The sequence below is a fragment of the Triticum aestivum genome, chromosome 1D, assembly GCF_018294505.1.
Source record: "Triticum aestivum cultivar Chinese Spring chromosome 1D, IWGSC CS RefSeq v2.1, whole genome shotgun sequence".
NCBI lineage: Eukaryota > Viridiplantae > Streptophyta > Magnoliopsida > Poales > Poaceae > Triticum > Triticum aestivum.
In genome coordinates, this window is record NC_057796.1 from 294,698,699 (window position 1) to 294,719,081 (window position 20,383).

A 20,383-nucleotide genomic window follows, 5' to 3' on the forward strand; every position below is an offset into this window, starting at 1 on the left:
GGCCGCCAAAACCCGCGAAACCCCACGCTCCTCCGTCGGCCTCCCGACCGCCGCCCAGCCGGAGACTCTTCCCCGACTACGTCGTCCACCGCAACAGCTCGTCGTCCCTCATCCACCGCACCGGATGAGGATCCGTTGTCGATCTCGTCGTCCCGCCGGATCAGCCGCCCCGTCCTCCACCTCCAAGGAGCTGCCCCGACGTTCGCCTCGTCTATCGCGCCACCTCAATCCCCACAGTGTCGTCTTGACCTGCCCCACCGAAACCGCAGCACCCTCACCAATTCCTCCGATGAAGCCGAGGCCAACTCGGCGCCACCAAGGAGGTTCTGCACTCACCACTGCATTTTATCTTTTATTCAATCTCACGGGGTTGCCGGTGCTCGATACCGAGCAGACATGGCATGTCTCCATCAACGGCGTCGTCGCCGGCCACATCATCCACGGCGTCTCTCCCCCATGTCGTTGCTTCCTCGGCGGCGACTTCCACAATGGCACTAGCTGTAGCTGCTCCGGCTCTCGCTCGCGCTGCGGCTCTGTTCTTGTTGTCGGTCGCGCTGCTGCACTGCTCCTGCTTTTGTTCGTGCTGCTGCTCTGCTCTTGCTCTCGCTTGCGCTGCTGCTGCTGCTGCACGACCTCCGACAGCTACAGGAGTTGCTGCTTTAGCACTCGCTCGTGGTGCTACTGCACGACTTGCTCTCTGCTAGTGCGTTCCCTGCTCGAGCGTCTGCTGATTTAGATCACTGCTTCTCTGCTACTAGTGCTCGAACGCCCTAAACATCTATTGCAATGCTCTGTTACTAGTTCAATCAGTTTCGATAGTAAAATTCAGTTTCAACTGTGAAGTTCATTTTCTTCAGTTAAGTTCAGAGTGAACAGTACTTACAGCATCTGTCGGAGCGTCCGTGGCGCGGCTGATGCGTTTTACATCTAGCACTTTTTGGTGATGTATTTTACATCATCTATTGCAGATGATATTAGGGTCCCACTTCAGATTAATGTTGTCTGTCTTGTCATGCTTTAGCCTCGTCACCGTACACCTTAGCGGAGCTGCTCCAATGATGGAACCGTCCATCACAGCGGAGCAGTACCCTCGGCGCCGTTTCCAGAGGCCTCGGATCTTCTTCCCCGCCTCCGACAGTCACACCAGCATCATCACCATCCTCCACGTCCAACCCAATGATGCTGAGGTCCACAAGGCTATGCCAAAGAGGTTGTACACTCGTCGCATCACTTTGTTTCTCCATTCCTCTGTTCTTCCAATTCATGTGAGCCAAACACCCAGGTTGACTGAAATCCTATGTTTCCAAATGCTCTGTTTTGCACGTGCATTCCTATCCTATTCATGTGTTTTTCCTGTCCCTGCATTTATAGAATCCTCCAATTCTAAGGAGCCCTTACAGATTTACTTCATTTTCAGATAGGCGTCAAAGAAAACTCTGTGTGTTATGTCCTGCTCCTGCCGTGCCGTCATCCACCCCACCTGAGGTGCACCATCGACAGAAATGTTCACTGCAGCAGAGATCCCCCCTGCAGACTTCCTTTCGCCGCCTCAGATCATCTTCCCCGTTGCCGGCAGCCACGCCAACTGCATTACCATCATCGACTGAGCAGATGAACCTGAGGACTACACAGTTCCAGAAGAGAGGTCGCAGTCTTTCGTGTTTGTTTACGTTATACATCGGTTATTATTACCTGCTACTTTATCGTTCAATCTTGAGTTTTGAATTGCCCATGGGTCTAATATCGAGCCAGCAACGAATAGTATTTGTCTACTATCTGGTTCATCTGGGGTCTTCTATGTGGTTCATGTTGGGTGGGCAACAAACAATAGATGATCCATTGTCTATCTTTTTAAACTGAAGCTATAATCTACCTGCTATCATTAGTTTTGGATCCATCCACTCGTTTGCTACCATAAGTCTTGATTTTTGCATGCACCCCTTAGGCCTTACAAAATCTAACTATTTTTTTATTATGCATGTCAGATATTGTACACAATCGTACTGAACATGTAGAGAAAAAGAGAAGACCGTTGCGTGCGAATATAATGTCATGCAGACGCCGCTCCATGGTGGGCGAAGTGCCCCCCCCCCCTCCTGCATTTCCAGATTGTATTCCAGAGGAAGATAACTGTTTAGATGGAGATTTAGAAGGAGCCGACCACGCCTGTTTACCACCTGAGGTGTTTGCTCTAACCTGGCATGCTGATGTTGGTCATATCATGCATATGGCGCCTTGCATTGCTTACATTATACATCTTATATGTCATCAGCTTAGTTTAGATTTGCTTTGTGTGAATGCCACCTGTTTGGTTTCTATATCATACTCCCACCATTCCTAAATATTTGTCTTTTTAGAGATTTCAACAAGTGACTACATACGGAACAAAATGAGTGAATCTACACTCTAAAATATGTCTATATACATCCGTATGTGGTAGTCCATTTGAAATCTCTAAAAAGACAAATATTTAGGAACGGAGGGAGTATATGGGAATTATGCAATGCCATCTTCTTTAGCCACGCATCATATACGTGAATCATGCAATGCCATCCTGTTTAGCCAGTCATCGTATATGTGAATTGTATTGTGCCATATTTTTTTCCATAATGTATTCCATTTGTCAACAATGTTTATACATTCATCTACTCTTCCTGTGCATCAGCCATTTGAGTCGGTCATGGGAAAATCTGGAGTGAAAACAAGGTCTTCTGAGCAGTCAGTGCTACCTGTCGATGCAGATTTCTTGCTGGTTACAGATAGCTCCTCAGAGGAGGATTCAGATAGAGATGACCAGTCGTATCCCCCCCCCCCCCGAGGTGCATGCTCTAACTTGGCTGGGTTATATTGCTCATATCATGCATATGGTGTCTTGCATTGCCATGCCATCTGCTTAGATTAGACATGCTTTGTGTGAATGCCTCCTGTTTTCTTTCTATATCAGATATGTGAATTATGCAATGCCATGTTTTTCAGCCAGTTATCATATATGTGAATTATGCACCACCATGGAGCCAGGCATCATATATGTGAATTATCTCATGCCATCTTTTTTTCATTACATATTCCATTTGTCGACAATCTGTGTATATTGAACTACTCTTCATGTGTATCAGCCATTTGAGCCGGTTATGGAAAAATCTGGAGTGAAAACAAGGTCTTCAGAGCAGGCAATGGTACCTGTTGAAGCATATATCTCGATGGTTACAAGGAGCTCCTCAGAGGAGGATTCAGAGACAGATGACCAGTCCTATATCCCACCTGAGGTGTATGCTCTAAGTTGCAATGTTTATATTTCTCATATGATGCATATGGTGTCTTGCATTTCTTAGTTTAGACATCATATGCACAATATTGAATTATATCTGCTTAGTTTAGAGATCATACATGCGAGTGCCAGCTGCTTAGTATATGAATCAATTATGTCAATTATATCATGCCATCCTGTATACTTAGACAACATGTATGTGAATTATTTCATCCCAACCTATTTTAGAAAGACATCATATAGTTTTGTCATATCATCCTGTTTAGGTACTCATCATATGTTGAATTATGCCATTATATCCTGTTAAGTTATCCATCATATATCTGAAACTGTGTCATGCTATCCTGTTTAGTTAGGCATCATATATGTGAAACTGTGTCATGCTGTCCTGTTTGGTTAGACAACATATATGTGAATTACCACATCTGTCTATCATACAATGTCTGTACGTTCAATTTCTTTTCTTTTTTATCAGCCATTTGAATTGGAGGGGGTGATGGCAGTATCTAAGGGAGCAAAAACCCGTTCTTCACAAAGACAGTGCTACCCGTCGATGTAGATAGAACCATGGTTGTACTGGCCCACAAACTAGCCCCACCACACATAATCGAGACTCTTCTAGATTGCACACTTACACCGTTCGGCAGAGAACCAGCTACAACCCATCTAACCGCAACCCCAGCGGATAGTAACCCACTTATAGTTGACAAAGCACCATGTCCACCACAGAGTACCCCCACACGAGCAGTTTGTAAAGCTACTGCAGTGCCCAAAGCACGAAGACCACCACAGCTAACCCAAACTCCACGTTTAAAGCAGAAGAGCAATTGTTCTCAGGTCAGATTCCGTAGCTATGGTCCATACTCCTTTGCTGTTGCATCACTATATTTACTCATACCAACTACTTTCGAATTTGAAGGATCCAATTGAAACTCCAATGGCGCAACAGGTATGTTTTAAACCTATTTCTTTAACTGGATTGCTGTTCTAACTTCTTGGTCTATGTTGATTTCAGTTTAAGTTGTATAAACAGTTATGTTCTCATGTGATGCACATTACAAGTGTTGCCAATGCTGTGTAGTTTCTCACACATATTCTGTCTATGCTGCCGTGTCTTAAAAATATATGAGTTGAACTGTGTCTCTATCTTGATTAGGGAACATAAACTAGAATGATATGGACAATACAATGACCATAGTACATAGATATATGTTTGTTTCATGCTGTTATCCTGTCCACCTTACTACTGAACCGGTTTACCAAAATGAGTTCCGTATCCTACAAGCTAAACTTGTGATGTGTCTGCTTGTTTCTCTTGTAGTATGCAAACAGAATATTGGAGAAGAGCACCCCACTATGCAATGGTAGAGAAAGTAATGCAGATAAGGTTCAAGATAGTGAGACAACCCTGTTGGTCTCCAAGAAAGGTGATAAAAACGATCTTGTAGACAGTGAGAAAACCCCACAGTCTTGCGTTGATGTAGTGTTCGAGTTACTGGCCAGTACCGCTGGCACAAGCTCTTCGAACTCGCTGCCTGAATCACTTCGGCTTCTTCAGTCTCAGCTACAAGCTGAAAGGCATCAGTCAGCTGTGTTGCGGCAAGAAGCCGAAGGACTGAGGAAGTCCCTGCAGAATTCAGATGCGTACTTTCTTGTGCAACAGCAAGCGCTGGAGGATTTAAGCGCCAAACAAGAGAAAGTTAATAAGCTTGTTAAGCATCTTGCCAGCATTATGGGTACCCAGGATATTGTTTCTTGAACTCTTCTGAAGTGGTTTCAGTTCTGGACTTGTTTTGCTGCGGCGTTTATATGCTGCTTTGTTCCCTATATTTGCACTGGTGGCGAACTTTGATGCCCAGTGGATGTAATATGTGTAATAGCAGTGATAGCCTAGCATAAGTTGCTTGCTTATTTATTTCCTTGTTGTCTTGTTTATTTGTTTGCTTGTAGTCGGTGCAGTTCTTTTTCCGCGGTTTGCTAGTGGCTGCAATAACCTATTTTTTAAAACTAGGCCACAATAACCATGGGCTAATATTTACTGTAGTGACACTGGGCCTCCTACGGGCCGTAGAAACAGTGGGCCTTCTACGGGCCGTAGAAACAGTAGGCCTTCTATGGGCCGTAGAAACAATGGGCCTTCTACGGGCCATAGAAACAATGGGCCTTCTACGGGCCGTAGAAACAATGGGCCTTCTACGGGCCGTATCATCAATGGGCCTTATACGGGCCGTATGATCGATTGGCCAAACATGGGCCAATAACAGGCCGCATTATGGCCGTAAACGGGCTAGAGTTGGAATCGTCCGTTCATGGGCCGACCATAACGGGCCATCGTTAATAGTCCGTATTTGATGACGCTATGAAAACGGCCCAACGTATTAACGGACCACAAACGGGCCGACTGTAACCACGGGCTGAATTTGGCCCACAAGCAGAAAATGACAGTTACGGGCCGTAAGTAAACGAATGCTGGAAATGAGCCCAAGAATAAATGGGCTCTGAGAAGGCCGAAAGATAACATGGGCTGGAAACGGCCCAACGGAATAACGGGCCGTTAATGGGTATAAAGTGATACACTATTCATTGCGGGCCAGTTTCACCACGGGCCGTTAATGGGTGTAAAGTGATACACTGTTCATCACGGGCCAGTTTCACCACGGGCCGTTAATAGGCCAAGAGTTACATAGGGCCTCATATGGGCCGAAAGACGTCATGGGCCATACATGGGCCAGAAGTGAAAACAGGCTGGAATCATATTGGATGGCCCAGATGACGCTACTGGGCCTAATTCGGATAGGGCGTAACGGGCCTTGGGTTAGCGGGCTGTAAATGGGCTATATGCTAACAGGCCGTTAACAGGCTTTCCATGGGCCGGCCCGCCACCTTTTGACCAAGTCAAACGGGCCGGCCTTTTCACAGGAATGGGCCTCTGTTGGGTCGTGCCACGTGTCGACGTATCATAGGCGCCTTCTGTCCAATGAGTGGATGACATCTGTATGAGCCGACACGTGTTTCCTCCAGCCAATGATGATTTTACACGTGGAAAATCCCCATTGGTCGGGGCTGTTAACGGGTTATCGGATCCAAAACCCGAACCGATAGCTTAACGGCGTTCCGTTACAGTGGATGCCACGTGTCAGTCACCCTTGACGAAAGCACTTCTGTGACGCGCGATTTATCGTCATGGAAGTGCACACTTCCGTGATGATAATTTTGGTAATGTCATGGAACACTTCTACGACAGCACAGGTATGACTATCTTGATTCTGTCATAAAATCGTCATGGATGTACATGCATGACAAAAAAGGCGACCTACTATGACAAACACGTATCATCACGGAAGTGTATTTTTTTGTAGTGTACTACTTGGAGGGGGGATCCTACTCCCGGTGGGAGGACTTCCCAGGGCGCGCCATAGAGAGGGTCGGCCCCTCCCCTCCTCCACTCCTTTATATACGGGGAGGGGGCACCCCATGGACACACAAGTTGATCGTTTGATCTTTTAGCCGTGTGCGGTGCCCCCCTCCACCATAATCCACCTCGGTCATATCGTAGCGGTGCTTAGGCGAAGCCCTGCGTTGGTAGCTTCATCAACATCGTAATCACGCCGTCGTGCTGACGGAACTCTCCCTCGAAGCTCTACTGGATCGTGAGTTCGTGGGACGTCACCGAGCTGAACGTGTGCAGATCACGGAGGTGCCGTACGTTCGGTACTAGGATCGTTCGATCGTGAAGACGTATGACTACATCAACCGCGTTGTCATAACGCTTCCGCTTACGGTCTACGAGGGTACGTGGACGACACTCTCCCCTCTCGTTGCTATGCATCACCATGATCTTGCGTGTGCGTAGGAAAAAAATTTGAAATCACTACGTTCCCCAACAGCTTTGTCACATATTTCATTTGCTATTTTATTGTGTGAGCATGTTGGTTGCATATTTTACTCATTCGAGGACATCCATTTGTTGCTTTGATTGTTTGGGTCTTTTTCTTTTGCCAAATGGATGGACAAGAATGCCTAAGAACCTCCTTTAGCTATCTATGCTTTTCTCGTCTCAAACTCTATTCATGCTACATCACAAAGTTTGGTCAAGTCAGATTCGAACACTCTGTGTGAGGAGCACTCGGAGTCCCCGATTTGTCATAGACTTAAACTTCCAAAACCTCTCTGTCCATTTCGATCTGACCGATTCATCCTCTTCGGTCTGACCGAGTTCACTGAGTTGATCTAGGTTTTCGATCTCGGTGCAACCGATTAAAAAATTTCGGTCACACCGACAGGGTCAGGATATATATACCGTTGGGTCGAATTCTGGAAATTTCTCCAAAACCCCTCAGCCCGCGCATGTCCTACTCTGCCGCCTCGGATCTCCGGATCGTCCTCTTGTTGCCAGCGACCTCCCGCCGCTGGTCTCCGTCGTCGTCAACGGAATTCAACCCCGCCCTTGCCGCCGTAGCGAGCTCATCACCGAACTAGGGTATGAGTTTGAATCTTTGTGTTGTTACTTACTCCGATTCTTAGCACAAAGCAAATGCCATGTTCTTTACCGCGTATGAGATCATCCTGTCCAACAAGAACATCCCTTAGATTAGATTTGATTCAAAAATTTAGGGTTAGGTTTCCGCCGAACTCATCTCGGGCCGACCGAGTTGTGGAAATCGGTCTCACCGATTTGGCCTAGGCCATTGCACTTGCACTTTTCGGTCTGACCGAAAGTTGTAAATCAGTGTGACCGAGTTCAACTCTCAGTGAAACCCTAGCAATCTCGGAGTCACCGAACTGTGTCCTGGTCTGATCGATTTCACTAGTTTAGACTCCAAAAGTTGCTTCGATGTCACCGAGTTTAACAAATTGGTAGCTCCGAAATGCTTTCTATGGAAAACTAAAACTAAGTTTTTGACTCATTTGTTTTACATAGATAGATCTTGTCTACATCATGTCATCGTTCTTATTGCATTACTCCATTTCTCCATGAACTTAATACACTAGATGCATGCTGGATAGCGGTCGATGTGTGGAGTAATAGTAGTAGATGCAGGCAGGAGTCGGTCTACTAATCTTGGACGTGATGCCTATATAATGATCATTGTCTGGATATCGTCATGATTATTTGAAGTTCTATCAATTGCCCAACAGTAATTTGTTCACCCACTCTTTGCTATTTTTGTCGAGAAAAGCCACTAGTGAAATCTACGGCCCCCGGGTCTCTTCTTTATTATATTTGCCTTTGCGATCTATTTTCCTTTGCTTTTATTTTCAGATTTATTAAACCAAAAATACAAAAATACCTTGATGCACTTCATTTTATTTGTGATCCATTTATCCAATCTATTACAACTTTACCCCGTCCTTTTGCCAATTTATGGCGCCGTTACCCAAAAGGGATTGTCAACCCCTTTAACACGTCGGGTTGCGAGTGGTTGTTATTTGTGTGCAGGTGCTATTTACGTAGTGTTGCTTGGTTCTCCTACTGGTTCGATAACCTTGGTCTCATCACTGAGGGAAATAACTACCGTCGTTGTGCTACATCATCCCTTCCTCTTCGGGGAAATACCGACGTAGTTCTAGCAGACATCAAGAGCCAAACTTTATTTTTGCAAAAAAGCCTAAGGCAGACGCACGCACACACGCAGCCAGCTGCCGCAACTTTGATCGAACAAGTTAGGGTTCCTTTGTCTTCCTCCTGCACCACTGCAGTCCGCCTCGTCTCCGGTGCCCCTAGGGCCATTGGGACGCGGTGAATCTTGGCACTTGCCAGTGGGAGGGCTCCGTTTTTAGATGTTCCTTTTGGTTTATTAGGGTTTGTGTCCTGCTCAGGAAGATGAAATGTGGCGGCTCCGTGAACATGGTGTTGGGAATCGTTGCATGGAAAACAAAAATTTCTAGGCACATGCAATGATCTATCCATGGAGATGCATAGCAACGAGGGGGAGAGTATTTCTTCGCGCTTCAACCGATCTAGTACCGAACGTACGGCACCTCCGCGTTCTGCACACATTCAGCTCGGTGACGTCCTCGCCTTCTTGATCCAGCAAGACGGGCGAATTAGTAGATGAGTCCAGTAGCACGACGGCGTGGTGACGGTAATGGTGATGCGATCTCCGCAGGGTTTCGTCTAAGCACTACGAAGATATGACCGAGGGAGTAAACGGTGGACGGGGGCGCCGCACACGGCTAAGAAAATGTTGTGTCCTTGTGTGGCACCCCCTCCCCACATATATATAGGTGGGAGGGGATGAGGCAGCCCCTAGGGCGCCCCAAGAGACCTGGCGGCAGCCCTAGGGCGGTGGACTTGCCCTGCGCCCCCCCCCCCCCCTTTCCTTATATGAAGAAGGGGAAAGGAAAGAGGGGGGAGTCCTACTCCACACATTCCTTTCCCTCCCCTCTTTCCTTCTCCTCCTCATAAGCCAGCCTCTATAGGGGGTGCACCAACCCCTTGTGGGCTGGTGTGTTCCCTCTCCTGGCCCATAAGGCCCATATCTTTGCCGGGGGTGCCCGAAACTCCTTTCCAGTGACCCGATAAGTACCTGGTACCCTCCGAAATACTTCCGGCGTCCGAATACCATCGTCATATATATCAATATTTACCTCTCGGCCATTGAGAGACTCTTCGTCATGTCCGTGATCTCATCCGGGACTCCGAACAATATTCGGTCAGCAAATCACATAACTCATATAGTACTATATCGTCATCGAACGTTAAGCGTGCAGACCCTACGGGTTCAAGAACTATATAGACATGAGCGAGACACCCTTCAGGTCAATAACCAATAGCGGAACCTGGATGCTCATATTGGCTCCTACATATTCTACGAAGATCTTTATCGGTCGAACCGTTATGACAACATACGTAATTCCCTTTGCCCATCGGTATGTTACTTGCCCGAGATTCGATTGTCGGTATCTTCATACCTAGTTCAATCTCGTTACCGGCAAGTCTCTTTACTCGTTCTGCAATACATCACCTCGTGACTAACTCCTTAGTCGTTTGCTTGCAAGCTTATGATGTGTGTTACTGAGAGGGCCCAGAGATACCTCCCCGATACTCGAAGTGACAAATCCTAGTCTCGATCTATGCCAACTCAAAAAACACCTTTGGAGATACCTGTAGAGCATCTTTATAATCACCTAGTTAGGTTGTGACATTTCATAGCACATAAGGCATTCCTCCGGTATCCGGGAGTTGCATAATCTCATAGTCGAAGGAATATGTATTTGACATGAGAAAGCAATAGCAATATAACTGAATGATCATTATGCTAAGCTAACGGATGGGTCTTGTCCATCACATCATTCTCCTAATGATGTGATCCCGTTATCAAATGACAACTCATGTCCATGGGTAGGAAACCTTAACCATCTTTGATCAACAAGCTAGTCAAGTAGAGGCTCACTAGGGACACGATGTTTGTTTATGTATTCACACATATATTTAGGTTTTCGGTCAATACAATTCTAGCATGAATAATAAACCTTTATCATGAATAAGGACATATAAAATAACAACTTTATTATTGCCTCTGGAGCACATTTCCTTCAATCTCCCACTTGCACTAGAGTCAATAATCTAGTTCACATCGCCATGTGAATAACACCCATAGTTCACATCGCCATGTGATTAAGACCTATATATCACATCGCGATGTGACCAACACCGAAAGGGTTTACTAGAGTCAATAATTTATTTCACATCGCCATGTGTTTAACACCCAAAGAGTAATAAGGTGTGATCATGTTTTGCTTGTGAGAGAAGTTTAGTCAACGGGTCTGTCACATTCAGATCCGTATGTATTTTGCAAATTTCTATGTCTACAATGCTCTGCATGGAGCTACTCTAGCTAATTTCTCCCACGTTCAATATGTATCCAGATTGAGACTTAGAGTCATCTAGATTAGTTTCAAAGCTTGCATCGACGTAACTCTTTACGACGAACTCTTTATCACCTCCATAACCGAGAAACATTTCCTTAGTCCTCTTTAAGGCACCTAAGGATAATTTTGACCACTGTCCAGTGGTCCACTCCTGGATCACTCTTGTACCCTCTTTGCCAGATAAGTGGCAAGACACACATCAGGTGTGGTACACAGCATGGCATATCGTATAGAACCTATGGCTGAGGCATAGGGAATGACTTTCATTCTCTCTCTATCTTCTGCCGTGGTCGGGCTTTGAGTCTTACTCAACTTCACACCTTGTAATATAGGCAAGAACCCTGATCCACTTTGAACTTCTTCAAAATCTTGTCAAGGTTTGTGCTTTGTGAAAGTCCTATTAAGCGTCTCGATCTATCCCTATAGATCTTGATGCCCAATATGTAAGTAGCTTCACCGAGGTCTTTCATCGAAAAACTCTTATTCAAGTATCCTTTTATGCTATCCAAAAATTCTATATCATTTTCAATCAACAATATGTCATCTACATATAGTATTAGAAATGCTATAGAGCTCCCACTCACTTTCTTGTAAATACAGACTTCACCGAAATTCTGTATAAAACCATATGCTTTGAGCACTTCATCAAAGTGTATATTCCAACTCCGAGATGCTTGCACCAGTCCATAGATGGATTGCTGGAGCTTGCACACTTTGTTAGCACCTTTAGGATCGACAAAACTTTCTGGTTGCATCATATACAACTCTTCTTTAGGAAATCCATTAAGGAATGCAGTTTTGACATCCATTTGCCAGATTTCATAATCATAAAATGCGGCAATTGCTAACATGATTCGGACGGACTTAAGCACGGGTGAGAAAGTCTCATCATAGTCGACCCCTTGAACTTGTCGAAAACCTTTTGCGACAAGTCGAGCTTTGTAGACAGTAACATTACCATCAGCGTCAGTCTTCTTCTTGAAGATCCATTTATCCTCTATGGCTTGCCGATCTTCGGGCAAGTCCACACTTTGTTCTCATACATGGATCCTATCTCAGATTTCATGGCCTCAAGCCATCAGTCGGAATCTGGGCTCATCATAGCTTCTTCAAAGTTCGTAGGTTCGCCTTGGTCTAATAACATGACTTCCAGAACAGGATTACCGTACCACTCTGGTGCGAATCATGCTCTGGTTGACCTACGAGGTTCAGTAGCAACTTGATCTGAAGTTTCATGATCATTATCATTTGCTTCCTCTCTAGTTGGTGTAGGCATCACGGGAATGGATTTCTCTGATGTGCTACTTTCCAATTCGAGAGAAGGTACGATTACCTCATCAAGTTCTACTTTCCTCCCACTCACTTCTTTCGAGAGAAACTCCTTCTCTAGAAAGGTTTCCTTTTTGGCAATAAAAATTCTTGCCTTCGGATCTGTGGTAGAAGGTGTACCCAATTGTTTCCTTAGGGTATCCTATGAAGACGCACTTCTCCGATTTGGGTTCGAGCTTATCAGGCCGAAGCCTTTTGACATAAGTGTCGCAACCCCAAACTTTAAGAAACGACAGCTTACGTTTCTTGCCAAACCATAGTTCATACGGTGTCGTCTCAACGGATTTAGACGGTGCCCTATTTAACGTGAATGCGGCTGTCTCTAATGCATAACTCCAAAACGATAGTGGCAAATTGGTAAGAGACATCATAGAACGCACCATATCGAATAAAGTACGGTTATGATGTTCGGACACACTATTACGCTGTGGTGTTCCAGGTGGCGTGAATTGTGAAACTATTTCACATTGTTTTATATGAAGGCCGCGTGCTTCAATACTCATCGGACCACATACATCGGTATGTACTATTTCCAATAAGTCATTAGCTCGCTCCATTGTTCCAGACAACGGAGTTTAGTCATCTTGCCCATGAGACATGGTATACAAGTATCAAATGATTCATAATCAAGTGATTCCAAAAATCCACCTGCATGGAGTTTCTTCATGCGTTTTGCACCAATATAACCTAAACAGCAGTGCCAAACTCGTTACCCAAATATTTGCCTCCGCAATCAGATTGTAAAAACTTTATTTTCTTGTTACAATGATTCTCCAATTTACTATGAAATTCTTTAAACTTTTTAAATGTTTCAGACTGTGTTTTATTAAGTAGATATACCCATATCTGCTAAAATCATCTCCGAAGGTCGGAAAATAATGATATTGCCGCGTGCTTCAATACTCATCAGACCACATACATCGGTATGTACTATTTCCAATAAGTCATTAGCTCGCTCCATTGTTCCGGAGAACGGAGTTTAGTCATCTTGCCCATGAGGCATGGTTCACAAGTATCAAGTGATTCCAAAAACCTACCTGCATGGAGTTTCTTTATGCGCTTTACACCAATATAACCTAAACAGCAGTGCCACAAGTATGTTGAATTATCATTATCAATTTTGCATCTTTTAGCATCAATATTATGAATATGTGTATCACTATGATCGAGATTCAATAAATCATTCACATTGGATGTATGACCATAGAAGGTTTTATTCATGTAAACAGAACAACAATTATTTTTTGATTTAAATGAATGATGGATTAGAGCTAATTGCAATAGGTTACACCAATAGGTGGTGTTTTGTGCAACAAACCCAAGAATAGGTGTTCTATGCAAATTTGACCCCAATAGGTGATGGTTTGTGCAATTTTCTTCCCATGGGAAATTAGCATATGTAAAAAATTATTAACCCGCTCATCTTTCTAATATATGATTTCAACCACCCTGGGATGTTGTGAAACCAAGACGATCACAGCTTTCCTCTTCTTTTACCACACGTTGCAGTGTCTGCGAAATATGACAAAAATGTACTGCTGTGGAAACCCGGAGGGGTTTTACCTAGTCCTACATGCCATCACTAACAGACCATCAAGATTAGCAACCTTTCATGGTCTAACAATGTCAAGGAGGAAAGAAGATGAAAAAAAAAACTAAGCAGAAAACGTGCACCTACATTGTTTGTGTCTATTGTGTGCGCATCTCAGAAAAAACGATGAGTTGACTCGACACTTAAAGGAAAACTAGAGCCACATTCTTTGCGGTAACACCGGATCATCTGATATGTATGTACATCAATCCAAATTGTCAATACAACACTGAAAAAACAAAGGCATGACGACCATGTACGGGAAAAAGTTAACTGTATTATTCCGTCTTTTTTTACTGTAGACGGACACTGCCTGTTGGCTAAAACAGGGAGATTACGGGCAGCATCTGGCTCATTTTATCTACTGGCCAAAGTTCCCGAGAAGGCGCTCCACAGCAGCATGTACGTTCCCAGAAGTGGCCATCAGTGCCCGGATATTCTCTGCAGTGTCGAAGAACCCCATTTCTTGGAGCTGGCCGAGTTGCGTTGCATAGAGTTCCTCCGGTGGCACTGAGATAACGGGGAAACGAATATCAGCCGACGGAACACAATAAGAGCAGGCAAATTCTCAAGACGGCAGTGTATACAAACCATTGGAGGCATTTGGTACACCTAAGCCACCTCCAGCACCAAGCCCACTAAGCATGCCCATCAAGGTGTCCAGGCCAACATTTCCCCGCGTGCCTGTATTTGTTCAGACACTGCCTCAACAAAGGTATGATAAAATGTGTTTATCTAGACAGAACTTAAGATCTCTGCACTGCACATCTAGTTTTGCTTCAGAACTGAGCGCTACGTAAAAATTCTGTTCAATATCCAGGTAGCACCGCAAAGCAGCTGGACAGTAGATCAGAGACATTACAAATAAAAAATGGCTCCATAGCGGTGGTATCAAGGCGTATGGAACTACAATCTGTTTTTCAGTTAACAAATCCAAATGAGTGGAACAGTATTTTGGTCAGAGGCGGCCCATTTCCATTTTGAAGAAACATATCACATGATTCAGAATCAGGAAATCATCAATAATTGACTGTAGGCCAAATGATTCTGTGAACTTCTAACTTCTAATGTTTAATTCAGTAATTATCTTGAAAAAAAGAAAATCACCTTAGTAGTTTAGAGTTACCAATGAACAGATTGTAATGATTCTAATGCTACAACAGTATACCCTAACACATCGCGGAGCAGAAACTTTATGAACATGAACCAAGCAGAGCGTGTATAGAAAAGCAATTCTTGCCACAGGAGATCCTTTTTTTTTGCGGGAACACAGGAGATCAACTACAAACAACATAAGAGAACTCTGGAGCATTCACATCAAACCTGACATAGTAATCCATATCAAGGAAGAAGAGATTATGCATAAAGAACATAATAATAATCAAGAACAATTACCTGTGCCATTGCCCCCTAGGTTACCAGCCCTGAAAAGAAAAGACTCAGCAAACGCATAATTGCACCCTCAAAAGATAAACATAACTGCACTTCATAATCTCTATTTTATTTAATTTCATAAAAAAAAGGGGTGATACAATCATGCTATTGAATTAGAGTGTTACTTTTTCCCTTTTTTCTCGCAAAAAAAAGAGTTACTCACTGGCTAGGTTGATTTTGGCCAAGCTGTGATGACAGTGTCTGCTGGAATGAGAGTAATTGCTGCGCAGAACAAATACAAATTTTATCAGAAAATAAAATACGAGAACAGTTGTTAACTTGCATCACAACAGATTTTACCTGCAAAGCCTCTGGGGATGCCATCTGGCGAAGAAATTCTGGGTTTTGGAACATATCCCTCAACTGAGTGTTTGACTCCATCAGGCTACGTGCATTTGGGTTCATGCTAAGCAACTGTGGGACAAGCAAATGTTACAGAATGATCCAAGGTCATCTCCAAAAATCATAAAAGAACTAGTTTTGAAAAATATTGGACCTGGTTCATTGACTGTGGGTCAGACATAATGTTCTGCATCATCTGCATCATAGCAGGGTTTTGCAGCATCTGACTCAAAAGAGCAGCATCAGGTGGACCACCAAGCATACTCCCCAAATCTGCTGAACCCAACCCTCCTAGACCACCTGCAGCACCAGTTCTTGCATTCCCACCAAGACCACCGAGCAGGCTGCTCAAATCTGCTGAACCCAGCCCTCCTGGGCCACCAGTTGCACCAGCCCTGGGACTAGCAGCAGGACCTGACCGTGTTGTTCCTTGCGCACCCCCAGCTGGGAAAATATAATAGTATCACAGGCAATTATCAGCAGCTGTGAGAATAAAAATACTACCACATGTAATTATCAACATTCAACAACAAAACAAACAAAAAACTCTAAATAACTAGAACCTACCATTGTTGCTCCAGGGGTTTGGAAGTGGATTAGTATTTGGAACAGGGGTTCCTGTTGTGGACTCTGGGCCGGTAGTTGGAGCATTGCCGGCTTGGTTAGGCCCCTGATTTCCAAGAAGAGCTGCAAACGGGTTAGAGGCCGGGGTGCCTTCCCCACCCCCTCCCATTGTTGTTGCATTAAGAAAAGGCTCCTGTACAGTTTCATACATACGCCGGAGCATATTAAACCCTTCAGGGGAAGCTTCGATGTTGCTCATTGCTCTGTCTGTGTTCCGCATCATCTCCCTCATAATTTCAGGGTTTCTTGCAGCTTCAAGGGTCTGGCGGAGAACACTAGGATCATTGAGGACATGGGCAAGATCTGGATTCCGATCAATAATATCACGCATTTGTGGATTATTCATAATCATATTGCGTATTAGATCAGGGTTATTCATGAGACTCTGCATCATTGGCATGTTCATTATCTCCCTCATAAGGTTGGGATTCTGGCTCAACTGTTGCTGCATTTGATCTAATTCCGGAAGTCCAGCCCCAAATAAACCTGCTGGCCTGCCACTAGCAGCTCCAGTAGCACCAAGGCCTGGAAATAAGCCTCCAAGACCACCTGCAGGGCCACTGGTAGGAGTAGTTGAAGCTTGGGGGCTTGCTGCAGCAGGTGCTCCTGATGCTGCTGGTTGGGCAACGCCTCGCACCAAGTGAATGGTGTGATCTGTCTCAACACCTGGAAAATACAAGTAGCATAGAAAAATGCTTAATAACACGAAGATCTAAATGACAGGTCAGCATTACCATGGAAAGAAAGATTGCAATTGCATCCTTGCATGTGCCAAAACCATATGCAGGAGTTTGTAATACAGTAAGATAGTGCACCTTGCTACCATACCGTGAATCATCGTAAAATAATTTGCTAATAACAACCAAATAATTACATTTTGGAACATAAGAAGCCAACTGTTACAGACTCATACAAGAATTACCAGTTTTCTCCCAAAATAAAATAAAAAATCCAAAGATGGAATTTAATGTTTTTTCATGAAAAGTATTAGTGATGCAACAAATTCATTGGAAAGCATTTGCTCCATGCAAGGGCATGTAGCATCTGCCAGTCTTTTGCAGACTGTTCCCTGCATTTTCCCAACACAAAGTGTAGCATTAGTGCCCTATGTGTGTGTGATTCTGTAATATAATAGTCAAAAAATACGGAAACATGCCATAACTCCAGTGACTGTGGTTGTAATGACACTATTTTGTAAAATAAGAAGTCGACCATTTAGGAACAAAAACATTATGCATTTTCATTAGGATTCAACTATAAACTCCACCGGCTTTCTCAGTTTACCAGAATATATAGTGACTTACTAAAAATACATCAACAAATTTTACATACTTCCCCAGAGTAACATAAATTTTACACTGAACAATCAATTGACACAAATTTACTACACTCTACAAACTACATTCAACAATCAAACGCTATGCCAAATTTCACACAAGAAATTACTGGAACTTCCTTATGATGATCCTTAAGCTAACATACTAATTCCCCACTCCACCTCAAGCAAATCCAGTAAATCTCTTAAGAATTGACCTGTAGCTGTGTAATGATACATGCACAAGTAACGGAAGCTAAAATCCACAACGCTTGGAATTAAACTCGTGCCACGACAAGAGAAGCTTCCTTCAGCTTCAGCTTCTTCTATTGCTATATAAAACATCTACGCCAACGGTATCCGTTGTCGCTAACACACCGCACTGTCTACCCGCATCAACCAATCACCCGTGTAGTATCAGCTAGCACAGCGCATAAGCATACTGTTGCATCTGATCCACACCAGCACGCTCCCAACCAACAAACGGGCATTGCAAATTTGCAATTCACGCAAGGGGCCGGCCAATTCGACCCCACCGAAGCCAAACCGCGACCTTATTCCCCGTATCCGTGTGTTGTGCACGCACCGTAGCTTTCTAGGGTTTGCTCGTCCTTGAGGATCCGGCCCTTGTAGATCAGGCGCTGCTGCGGCGCCGGCACGTCGCAGCTCCCGGCCACGACCTCCTTGAACGCCCCGACCGTCTCGCCCAGGTCCGCCTGCAGGGTGAACTTGGCGCCGTTGGCGCACCGGATGTTGAGCGTCGCCCGCGCGCCCGAGGGCGGGGACTCGCTCCCGGCCCCCTCGCCGTCGCCTGCTCCGCCCATGCCCTCGGCCGAGGCTCGATCCGGTCGGGTCAGGGGGCGTGGGCTGCGATTGGGTTCTGCCGTGTGCGCGTGAGCTTTGCGAGTTTTTTTTTTTCCCTCTTCCCTTCCCTTGCTCGGAGAGAGAAGAAAGAGAGGAGAAGAAGAAGCAAATCGGCCGTGGACGCGAGGGATTTAACGGCGGAGGGCGCCGCGGGGTAGGGGTGGCGGACGGCGTGGATTCGTTGCGTGCGGTGGGGGCGCTGGGTGAGGTGTGATACCGGGTGGGGGGGCCCTCGTGGACCGCCACCGCAAGAGTCGGTGACCGGAAGGTTCTAGCGTTCGAGTCAGGGGAGGGTGTTCTCTATTCCGAACGGGTCCGTGGAATTTTCGGACGGATTGTGCGAATCTCAACGATTCCACGTAGTAGTGTACAGTCTGGCTCTTGGGTTGATTGTCATCTTTGCTCCCGGAGGTGATACAAGGCCAAAATCACTGTGTTTTGGCTCATGGCAGCATCGCACCCATTCATACTCATCCCCATCAGAATCCTCACCGATCCGCCCTGAACCGTTTCGCCCCGCGTTCCCTTCTCATCCCTTGGAAAGGTGATCTCGGAGGTGACCGTTCTGCCCTCATCTCCGTTGGCGTGGCCGTGGGTCCTTTACCCCTCCGACAATCGCTCCAGCGACGGGAGGCGAAGGGAACCCCGGCGCTGCTGCTCCGGCGAGTAGTTAGGCTGGGCTTTGTTCTTCACAAAGGCGGCGCATCGGTGGCGGGGTCGACACCGCGTCAGAATAATTTGGCCATGTTTCTTTCTCACCGACAGTGTTCCAATCGACGCTGTTGAGAAGCAGGTGGCCTCTTTGTCTCGTCAGTCATCAAATTTGGCAGTTTTAGGTTGTGTCGGCTCGTGTTCGGCGTCACCCTGGATGACAGCAGCTGCGGCCATGGCAGAGTGTGCAGAGGTTCTGAAGCGGGATGTGCAAAGGGCAGGGTGTTAATCCGCTCTTTCTTCTTTTGTTCTTTGCTTTTCTCCACATCTTTTTCATCTAATGAGTTGACAGTTTCGCCAATTTCTTCTTTCATACAAGTCTGCAAAATATTAATCTCTTCTATGGCAGCAGACATTCTCTCAATAAATTCTTTAATATAAGTTTTTTTACGATAGTGCCCCTTGTTCTTAGTTGTGCTCAGTTGTCCCCACGCTCTAAACTTTTGCTTACTTTTCCCCACCCTCTTATCTGAAACTCTCACACATAGTCAAACTGGAAGTTTGTCGTCGGGTCAATGGCTTCATCGTTAACTGTTGACGACTGGGGCCGCTTAGGGTTGGGTCCTCCTTTGATCGTTACGTGCTGACGAGTGGGGCCGCAAGGAGACACATCGAAGCAGCTTGTCGGAAACATATCGGGCCGCTTAGGGTTGGGTCCTCCTTTGATCGTTACGTGCTGACGAGTGGGGCCGCAAGGAGACACATCGGAGCAGCTTGTCGGAAACATATCGGGCCACTCCTGCACCGCCCCGCCTCCTCCTCCGTCGCCGTCGTCGTGTCGTCCACCCTCAAGCCCTATTTCGTTCATTGGCGACGCCACGCCTGTGACGCCCGGATAATTAGGCTACAGTAATCACACGTTAATGATGCCACGTCACCACGGTTACTGTTGTTAATCTCGCATTAGTTCACAACCGATTCAAATTCAAATTTGAATTCAAGTCAAACAATAAAAGTTTCCAAACATTAAAACTAAAATGCTCTAAACGTGTCAAATAATTCATGACTAATAATGGTGTAGAAACCACAT

The 20,383-nt window shown here is 45.3% G+C and overlaps 1 protein-coding gene across 1 annotated transcript; it reads right to left on the minus strand.

Moving 5' to 3' along the window:
* Positions 1-14,206: 14,206 nt before the first annotated feature.
* LOC100415888 (ubiquitin domain-containing protein DSK2a) lies at positions 14,207-18,833 on the minus strand. The gene is made up of 8 exons (XM_044593829.1): positions 18,365-18,833; positions 16,407-17,129; positions 15,994-16,283; positions 15,798-15,911; positions 15,661-15,719; positions 15,459-15,487; positions 14,655-14,747; positions 14,207-14,573 (listed from the first exon to the last, which is right to left on the minus strand). The coding sequence occupies exons 1-8, from the start codon at positions 18,600-18,602 to the stop codon at positions 14,425-14,427; spliced, it is 1,695 nt and encodes a 564-aa protein (XP_044449764.1). The 5' UTR covers positions 18,603-18,833; the 3' UTR covers positions 14,207-14,424.
* Positions 18,834-20,383: the final 1,550 nt, after the last annotated feature.